General features: G+C 42.4%; 1 protein-coding gene across 1 annotated transcript; it reads right to left on the bottom strand.

The window, feature by feature from the left end:
* Positions 1-167: 167 nt before the first annotated feature.
* On the bottom strand, positions 168-9,912 carry LOC107186201 (carboxylesterase 5A-like). The gene is made up of 4 exons (XM_015574022.1): positions 9,757-9,912; positions 7,971-8,244; positions 3,324-3,433; positions 168-2,185 (listed from the first exon to the last, which is right to left on the bottom strand). Exons 1-4 carry the CDS (start codon positions 9,910-9,912, stop codon positions 857-859), a joined length of 1,869 nt encoding a protein of 622 aa, XP_015429508.1. The 3' UTR covers positions 168-856.
* Positions 9,913-10,356: the final 444 nt, after the last annotated feature.

Below are 10,356 nucleotides of genomic sequence, written 5' to 3'. Positions count from 1 at the left end.
AAATATATTTAGGAGAAAATGATGGAAAAAGCAAAAAGAAAATGTTTGGATGTGCGCGTGCGCAGGCCACCAGCCCCCATGCATCGCCCGCCGCGCACCTCTCTCTTATATATAATATAATAATTATACATAGACGGTACACACACACACACACACGATGATTATTATTATTACTATTATTATTATTATTATTATTATTATTATCAAAACATCAAAATATTCATAAGTTATATCAACCGTTTGTTTCTCGAACAATATATGTTTTTTCTATATCTCTCCGTATTAAAGCAAATAATAAAAAATCTCTCAGTGAATGTTAACAAAAAAAAAAAAACAAGAAAAAGTAAGAACGAAAAGCCCAGGCTGGTGGTTGTCCTCCTTGCTTCTATACCATACGCCCCCCTTCCCCCTTTGATTGGACTCCAGGGATGATGAGTGGTTTAAGTCAGGTTCTTATGCTGGCTCCAAATCTCACTTGTATCCTTTTAAAAAAAATACTTTTTACCATATCGATAAGATTGATTTTGATAACTGTTGGAATTTATTTCGTTCAGTGGAAACCTCGCTCAAACCAGTCAGATCCCCGATTGGATACACCTGTTAATATCTTGTCTTTACGAATAATTAAGAAACGTTACCAATTTCGTGTTTCTTCGATTCTAAAGAATACGAAGACAGAATCAGTACTATTCAAGCAGCGTTGAAATTGTAAAGTAGCCGTCGAGAAGTGTATAGTAGCTGTCAGCACACAGAAGGAGCCACTCGTGTATATATCAAAATATTCATCTTAGTTTACCAACGATTGCACAAAAGAAGCCCCGTTGAGCATGTACAAAGAATATTTCACCAGCATCGACTACAAATCAAGAGAATGTAACACTACCGCTATCGCAAGACCACTCAGAGTAACCTTATACGAGGTATCCCTCCACGTGGTAGATCCACTGGTCACGTTACAGCAATTGTTCGTCGCTTCTTCAAGTACCCTGGGATAATACTCGTTCCAAAAAGCAAGAGCCTTATAATCCACAGCGTTACCGTCGTTCATGTCAATATTTCTATCGATAATCAATATACCAGGCTCTTCTTCGGTGTACGGCTCCCATTTGACGTTATTCAAAGAAGGATTCCCAGACCTGGCAAAGTTGGCTAGCATCAGCATCATCACCTCCGCCATCTGTTTGTCGGCAAAGTTCCACTGAATCGAACTACCAGGGACCAGAGGCAGCCCCCAAACAAAGGGTAGCTCAAACATGTGTGGAACACCAGCCCATTCAGGTACATCCTTCGTGATGAACTGTGTCTTAGGACGGTAGTCGAACCTATAAACGAAAGCCATCTTATCTTTTGAAATTTTACCGGCCAACAGTGTCAGCCCGGCGGCGAAATTCTTTTCGGTTTGAAGGTCCAAGTATCTATCCCTGAGGACACCTTGGTCCTTGCTCGGTGGATGTGGTTTGTAGAAGAATAACACCGCGTCGGTCACCATCTCCGGCTTCATATCGCAAGTACTGTTGTCTTCTGTACTGGAAACGAGGGCGAGAAACTCATCGGTGATCAGCGTCTCGAATCTACTCGAGGATAATTTGCCGTCTTCGTTTCCCTTGCCCAACGATTCCATGTACGCTAAAGCTTGTTCGTTGTTGGTGTAGCCAACGATGAGCGGGACGCTGTTCAATTGACTGCTGTCTAAAGCGTCTCTGGGATGCATCGGCAGGAATGGATCAGTGGAGTTGTTCGTCTCAGAGTCCACTATCGGACCCCACGTCTCTATGTCCGAAGACTCCCGTACCAGAATGTTCACGTCCACTCGACGAAGACACTCCATCAGTGCTGACGTAGGACGTCTGTAACAACCGAACTTCTCGGCAATGATGTCCACGACCGGGAGTTCAGTTTGGGGTGAACCCACCGAGCTTATTGCATCCCCGCTCATGGCTATCGCCTTGGTGAATTTGCCTCTGCTCAAGGGACTAATCAGGTGCAGACCAACGCTGATGGCCCCTGAACTATGACCGTAAATTACCACGTTGGATGGGCTGCCGTTGAAGTACTGGATCTTCTTTTGTACCCAGTCCAGAGCTGCGATCTGATCGAACATCCCATAGTTCCCCGGCGCCTCGGAGTCCGTTGTTGTGAAGTATCCCAGGATGTTCAGGCGATAGGCTACGGTGACCACTAGGACCTAGAAACGATTGTGTAGATGTTAATGCTAGATTTTAAGAATACCGTATTCCTTTCGATCGAAAATTGAAGTTCTTCGATAAGAAAGATATCTCCTATTATTGTTAAAGTTGAAAACATGATTGCGATGACATCATCAGTTATGGAGGATGGTTTGAAGGAGACGTTCAAGAATTAGGAACGTGTAACCATTCGTTTGGAAACATCGACTAGTAAGATTAATATCTAGAAACAGGTCCAAGATCTATAGGGACTTATAGCGATGAGAAGACAGAGAAGAATTAAACTTTCAATATCGTTCATATGAAACTATCACAATATTACGATTAATGCATAGGAAGAATTCAGGAATTGCGGACACACACACACACACACACACGCATACACACACATTGGACAAGTAACCACACGAAGAAAGTGTCCAATTTGTATTTAATCACGAACCCATATCCTATGGTGTCATTCCATGTTCTAGTGTAGATTTTCCAACATGCTAGAGAATACTTGTTCCAAATAGCGTATTTATAGTACGGAGTGATATACACGAAGTGTTTCCAACTAAGAATAAAGTATTTACAAAAAGGGACAATAATTTTACCCGAGTGACATTTTTTTATAATTTTAAGCAACTTTTTAATAGAGAACCCTACACCGTAACAATGTCAGAATGTCTTGCAACCCATTACTATCAATCGTAGTGTTTGTAAGTATGTATAAAAAGTGAAACATGATTCTTTAATGATATTCGTGCTGATAATCTTTTTATAGGAATAGTTTGCAACAAAATTGCGGTAATAGTTCCTCATAAAGACTCCGAATTAGCATTTACAACCGTATATAAAGCATGCATCATAGATGGACCGTAATGCAATTCCAAAAGGTTGGATTTACCTTGGGCCGATCTAACACGCAAGAAACACCCTAATTTCGTTCGATTTTCTGTCGGCTTTCAACGTCCGCCTCATTGATTCGTAATCGGAAATTCTTTCCAAGAGAATAACCGCTAAGGTCAGAATAAATGTCTCTCCGACGTAATCACCTTCAATCTAGATGTGTTAATTAACGACCAAATATTTTGAGCTCGATTTCTGTCGACCATTCCTATAATGTTTACATAAAAGACAAGTATACCAGCTTACTTTCTGTTTGCTGACAAATATGGTCGCGTCCCAAATGGCCGGGGTACCAGTGTTGAAGTCACCACCATGGAACCATACCATCACTGGCCAACCATCGTCTGGTCGATTTCCTAAACAGAGGATCGATTGGTTCAATAAAACGGCTATGTTTCAACTGAAATTGATCCTTAGTAGTTTCTATTTTTTATTTTAGACCACCTGAACTGGTAAAATCATTCTTCGCAATTACTGTATCATTATTTAATATTTCAGACGGATGGTGATGAGTGAAACGATGAAAATTAACATTACCGATCACGAATTCTGATTAAAAACAAAACTACTGCCGATGAAACAAGTCCGACTGGAACTCTAGGAATTCATGAGTTCGCATTCGCCCTAAATGAGCCTGCATCCCCGGTTTCGGTTAAACCGGTGAATCGATCGTGAGAGTATTTGCATAGTGTTATCCCCTTGCTCGTCATGAGACAATCCGTAATCACTTGCGACGTCATTCCCCACCAAAAGTTCTTGGAAACCTTCAAAAGGTCTTAGAGGTGCTGCGAGTATTAAGACAGTATTCGTCATCGTGAAGAAAATGTTGGTCACCGAATAGACTTACTAGAAAAGAATACTAACAAAAAACTAATAGAATAGAAAATTATTATCCAATTATTAAATAATCGATATGAGCAAAATTGTCAGTGAAAGTCACCCTTCGGGTACCGTTGATTGTTTTAAATAATCCATTTCGAAGCATCACCCGAAAATAACTGCCAGTTATATTTTATTCAAACCCCAAGCGTGCCAATTACGTGGGAATTTAACCCACGAAGGGTTAAACGATTCCACCGTTGGTAGCGTTGCAACTTTTATGAGCATCAGAGGCCAGAAATCCCGCGAATGCTCGGAGGCGATTGAATAATTAATATTCGGTGATTTCTTCAGCGTCACACCGGGCTCGGTTTTTGAAGCGTGCCAAGGTCGAAGAAATTCAGGCCGTTGCACGGTGGGATGCTTTAGATGGCACGATACGGGGGAAACGATAGAGCTGTGCTAACAGGAAGTTCGGCCTGGGGTCTTCGTTATCGGCACGATGGCGTCTCAGACGTCCAGGAATAGACTCCTTGTGATCCACCCCCGCCGCGACAATTCATTAGCCGTGTTATCGCGATTTCGATGCGGCACGAGTCCTCTGAAACCACGCTTCTTACCGCTGACAAATAGTTTCGGGCTATTATCTTTGAATGGTGACTACGGAACAAGCCTCTGAGGGTGTACAAGCTAGATATGGGTCAGAGTTGCACGTATTACATGTTTCCAAATAACATAATTCATTAACAGAAATAAACTTCAAGTATATGAAAATCAAAGGGATGACTCGAATAATCGAGAATATACCGAATATGTATCGAAGAATGAAACATACTGATACCAAATGCATCGGTGATTCATGGACGCTGGGATTATATACCGTCCAATCACAAGAGATCTGTACACCCTCGAAATGAAAGATTCTTCGAGTATGATGTTTCAGCTGGAGCGTAATTTATGGAGAATCGTCGGAATATTCAGAAAGACCGACCGATTCGAGCAGATTCGGCACTGGTACGCGAAAGAAAGAAACAAAGGGAGCCACGGGAAAGAAAGAGGGGCTCTCTGTGGTTTCGTGACCGGCCTCAACAGTATCTTAACATCTCGACCGACCCTAAAAGATCGCGTGCCACGACGTGCGCCAGTTACTGCTACTCTCTTACTCCTTTGCTGTTTCTATATCGACCGGGGTTGTGGCCGGCGGAATCGGCACGATTTCCCGATTCACGTGTCCCTTTTCCTGTTTTCTTCCCCCCTTTCTAGCCGGTCGCACAAGACACATGATGCCCGATACACCCATATATCTGAATCTCCCTTTGCTTCGCTATTCCAGACACAGGACACTCCCTCGTGCACAAGACACATGATGCCCGATACACCCATATATCTGAATCTCCCTTTGCTTCGCTATTCCAGGACACTCCCTCAGGTCCCTGGACTAATCGAACATTCATGATAGTACGACTGTCGATGAATGACTATGAAAAGCTCGTATCGATTGCTCCCAACTTGGGAAGATCAGAGTGGTCCCCTCAAGGCTACCGGAAGACAGATGATTATACTGTTAAGAGCAAGGTCAGTTTTGTCGAGTCTGTTAACGGAGCAAGTTATCGCGAACAAAATCCTCGGAATTGCACTTTTTCTTTATAAAGTACCTATTATGAAATTGGGTTAATCATACGTCACAGCGTGATACCATCGTCATCGGCCCGATATAATTACAGGGGAAAAGAACAGGTGTTGAGGGGGCAATTTTGACGAAGCAAATCGACCCTATCTGAGACTCATAAAAATTGTAACGTGATAATCGAGACGGTGAAGGTCATCGAAGGTTGTCCCATAGTAGCTTAAATTATACCATTAAACTTTAAGCTCGAGGAGTATCGTTGTGGTCTTGATAAAGGTAGTCTACGAAGAAATTAGCGTTCCAGGGAGTGTAAGTTCTGTAAGTTTGTAGGATAACATTTCCCCGTTTGATAAATCAACAGTACGATCGATCAGACTGTAACGGTGAGCGCGGAATAGAAGTATGTACCTATAAGAGAATTAAGAAAGTTTCAACGATGGATGTTCGCGAACAACGGGTCTCTGGTATCGATTCCAGTCGTTGAAATAAAAAAACTGGCAGTGTCAGACCTTCGACCCGATTTTTTTTATGACTCGCGACCTCACGAGACATCCAAAATTAGTTCCTAATGATGCCTGTAATGCTGCCATTAGCCTAGTCCTTAACCGACATCCTTAAACAACCAGATTTACGTACCGGCGGCACGCAGAGGCCGCGTTTATTGTCAATCGAGAAATTGGAACGTGAAATTACTGCGGATATACAATTATTGTTAATCGTACGGTGATTGGAAAAACGTAATTAACGACTGACGTTAACAAGTATTTCGAACGCATAGGATCAGTAGGTATTTCGTAGCTGCACACCTGGAGGCACGAAGAGAAGACACGTTTCAAAAATAAAAACTAAATGCCTCATTGAATTCCTCGCCCCAAAATAAGACGAAATTCACCTGCGAATCTTTGTGTAATGTAATTTTGAAGGTATTAACGTACGTTCGACGATAAAACGATTTCTGCAGTCACGGCTGAGTTTTCGAAAATGTTTTACAAACTAATCGTCGTACGAGTAGAACAGATAGGACAATTTCAATTCACTTTCAAATAAACATATGTATATTATCTTGTGTCAAAAAATCGTATTATATCTTTCATTCACCGTTGAATTTGAAATTTCTTTAGCCGCGTTATCGCGAACACCTCTTTCACAAATGCCTAGTTCTTAAATCTCATTGCAAACCTTTCATTCGATAAAACATAAAGAAACAGAACTACACATAGTTTTCTACAACCGACGACATTCTAATCGTAGCCTGTTCTTTGTGTTGTCGAGATAGAGATCGCGTCACACCACGCAGCCCCGTGATATATCGGGGAAAATGAAGAAAGGGGCTGCTCCCCGGCATGATCATCATTACCAGACGATCGCGTGTTACGGCGGCTTAAAAGTTCGGTACTCGGAAGAAACGTTGTCGTGTTGAATATCGAGGATTTTCATCGTCGTTACTACAATACATATCAAACACAGGCGAAAATTACAAGCCACCGTCTTAGTGTCAAACGAGCACCTTTTTTCACCTAATGACGCTTGTACATACACTAACAGTAAATGGTTAATGAATGCCGCCAGAGCGACATCTTACTCGACGCAAGAATGCGTTCTAGTTTCTAGGTCCAGTCACTAACTATTAACTCTTTGAGGCAGACGATTTTAAAGAAAATAAAAATCCTAGTTGCACAGAATTTTTTTTAATGTAAAAAAAATGATATAAAAATGAAATATTAAACTGTATGATTATGAGTAACTTCAACTTTTCGTGGTGGGTTAAAATATATCCCACCATGCATAAAAAGCTATGCAAAAGGTGGGACAGTTTTTAACCCAGCTATCCCTACAGAGTTAAGACAATATAAGGACAACTCCATTGGCGTAACTAGGTAGGGGCCAGGGTGGGCCTGGCTCCCCCGGCCAGAAATTATTCAAACTATTAATCCTGTAACATCAATTGAAGGACCGGATGTAATAAAAGCACTAGCGCTCGAGAATGCAGAAGATATTTTTGCAGAAAAAACCAGCAAATTGAAGCTTATATTATGATAGATTTTAAATATAAATATCTGCACACAATATACTCTTGCTTTTAATCAATCTCGATTTTGTTTTATTTATAAGAATTATGTTTATATCTTTCTATGCTTAGTTTCGGTGTTAATTAAATACGTAAATAATTATTTTAAAACGTGCAAGTTTATTTTCTGCCACCCACGTACTTGGTATAAAATAGGTAAAGGTAAAAATCCTAGTTACGCCAATGGACAAGTCAGTCCGATGTAACAATACATCAGTTTCAAGTATTACTTGAACAAAACTTTCGGACAAACAGATCATGAATAAATACGCATGATGTCGCGACTATGAAAATTTTACTGTTCAGGTGAATCAGAAATCCGTTTAATCAGGTATCCAATTAATCAGCGTTCAATTGTGCCACAGCAAGACAGACTTACCATCCGGCACGAAGATGTTCAGGTAAAGACAATCCTCGCTGACACCTGGATCTGGCTGATCAGGCGGCAGCAATCTCTGATAGAGTTTCTCGTGGAGTTTCAGTCTGTTGGTTGCTTGTTGACATGAGGGTGCGAATTGCGTTGCGTTTCGTACACCGCTCCAGGTTGGAAGGGGGTCGGTCGCGGGGGCGGCGAAGCGTAATTTACCCAAAGGCGGCTGGGCGTAAGGTATCCCCAGATATTGTATCACCTTTTGTGCACGAGTCAGCAACACCTACCGTCGCCAAAAGTGTCAGAAATTTCTATCTGCGGCGGTATCGTTCGGCGAAACAGGGAAACGAGCGGTGATTCATTGGTGAACCTTAAAAATAAGCTCGGACAATAGGTAAACTAAATCTTTGAAAGAGTTTCCCCGACAGAAACGGAAATTGCATTCGATAAATCACTCGTGTGTAGAGCAGAGTGTAATCGTCCAAAATGAACCGTAATCATAGACTCGAAATAAGTTGGATTTTGAACACCTTCTAACGATCGCCGGTTCGCCGAGACGCAATTAAAACAACATTACTCATACTCCGTGATTCCTTGCGATTCCGATCTAAACTACTTTGCTTCCTTAATGCAGCCGTAAAACGAAAACCCTTGATATCGTTCTGAAAATTGTTGTCGTTCAACGCTTTTTTTTTTCTTTCCATTTCGACCGTAGAACGGTGAAAACGGTAATTTATTAATATTAATGAGTAAATCGTCGCGAGTAAAGTTTCTGCGGGTAATCGACGCATTAAATTCTCTGTAATAACATCATTTCGTTGAATTATAAAGGTAAGGGAGTCCCGCGATTATACTTTGAAATGAGACCGAAGTGGAACAGTTCGGCAAACTTTTTTTACCGCGGGGATAAATGGGTGGGAAAAAATAATCTATAATATTAAAATTCATAAATGTCACACAACCGGTTATGCATTCATCGTGCACCGTATCTGCATATCCATTAATTCAGACAATTGAAACTTACGGTGCTTGCATGTTTTTGTTCGTCGCGCGGATGCAATGGCAAATAATTATTCAAACGGCGGCTTTCATGCCCCAGGATTTTCATATTCGACAGTGATATATGCGTTTCGGGTGTGCACCTATATAGTTGCGTCTTACGCAGAAATGGCGCGATAGGTTACGAACGTGCACCTTTGCCGCAAGCAGCTTCCACGTGCTTGAAAATACCAAGTAAAAATAAAGTATTACTAAAGCGTTTGGACATTATTCATTTCAAAATACTGAATAGTATCGTTGACACGTTCGCCACCACTTTTTGCTACGACAGCTGTCCTCGTTATTATGCGAAAACGAGAATATTTTGTTAATGGAGAATGCAAAATCACGATTGTCACAAGTACAGACACCTCGACCGAAAAACCTTACCAATCGAAACGCAAAATCCACACCCGTCGAATCCAGGTGTTCAAGCTCTAATCTACTAAACAACCCCTTGAAAAACGACACCCCGTAAAGAATGAACTTATTCAGTAAAAAAATTACAAAATCTCCCGTCGGTATCTTGAACCAATTACGGAAAACAAATGCAGTTTACATCTTCCATGGGAAGATTGACAGTTCCCGATTGTCATAGGAAGCAAATGGCAATCCCCTGCCTAGCAAAGTCACCACCCCGTGGTCGCGAGCCCGAAAATCGTTTCGTTTAATCGCATAGCAACCATATTCACGGGTGGCAAGCCTGGCAATCGGAGGAATCAGGGGATGAGTGGATGGGAAGTGAAAATTGTCGCACCTCCTTGCCGGCGACCGATCCTTGATCCGGGATCTTGACGAGTGGCTGCTCGCGTCCAAGGCCCTGCCTCGCGTGGGTCCTCTGGGACCGGGTGACCGGTATCCCAGCGAAGAAATGCGGGAACAGAGCGAAAACCAACCACGCCGGACACTTCATTCTGCAGACTGACTGATTTGCTTCGGAAACAATCGGCGGTTCCCCGACGGTGGTCCCTCTCTCTCTCTTTCTCTCGGGCCTCGTTTCGCCGTTGCGTGACTCCAGCCGCGACCACCCTCGGCCAGTTTCTCCTTCCTCGGCTTCGAATACGACGCGGTGGAGGTCGAGGCCTGCGCTCTTTCGCCCTCGGTTTTCTTCGCCACCCGTCTGAAACGGGCCTCCTGCGACCGGCTGCGCTATGTACCTCCCCTACACCTTGCCCTTTCCTCGAGCTTTCGATGTACGCAATCTTCACGTTAGATTCGTGGGGAAGTCTACTTTCTTTTTGAACTTACGATCCTCGGTACCAATGTAGAAACAATGACAATAGAGTAGAGACAGGTGTATTGGTAACGGTTTTCTTAGACTTCTCTCGATAGGTAAAGCATTGATTGAGATCAGAGC

The sequence above is a fragment of the Dufourea novaeangliae genome, unplaced genomic scaffold (assembly GCF_001272555.1).
Source record: "Dufourea novaeangliae isolate 0120121106 unplaced genomic scaffold, ASM127255v1 scaffold64, whole genome shotgun sequence".
Taxonomy (NCBI): Eukaryota; Metazoa; Arthropoda; class Insecta; order Hymenoptera; family Halictidae; genus Dufourea; species Dufourea novaeangliae.
The sequence above is the reverse complement of the archived record's forward strand: the minus strand, read 5'-3'. Positions and strand labels throughout refer to the sequence as shown.

Coding starts and splice junctions, on each gene's coding strand:
- LOC107186201 (XM_015574022.1), bottom strand. CDS start 9,912: ATGAAGTGTCCGGCGTGGTTGGTTTTCGCTCTGTTCCCGCATTTCTTC. Junction 3,434..7,970: donor GAACATCTTCGTGCCGGATG/GTAAGTCTGTCT, acceptor TCCTCTGTTTAG/GAAATCGACCAGACGATGGT. Junction 2,186..3,323: donor TATTTGTCAGCAAACAGAAA/GTAAGCTGGTAT, acceptor AATCGTTTCTAG/GTCCTAGTGGTCACCGTAGC.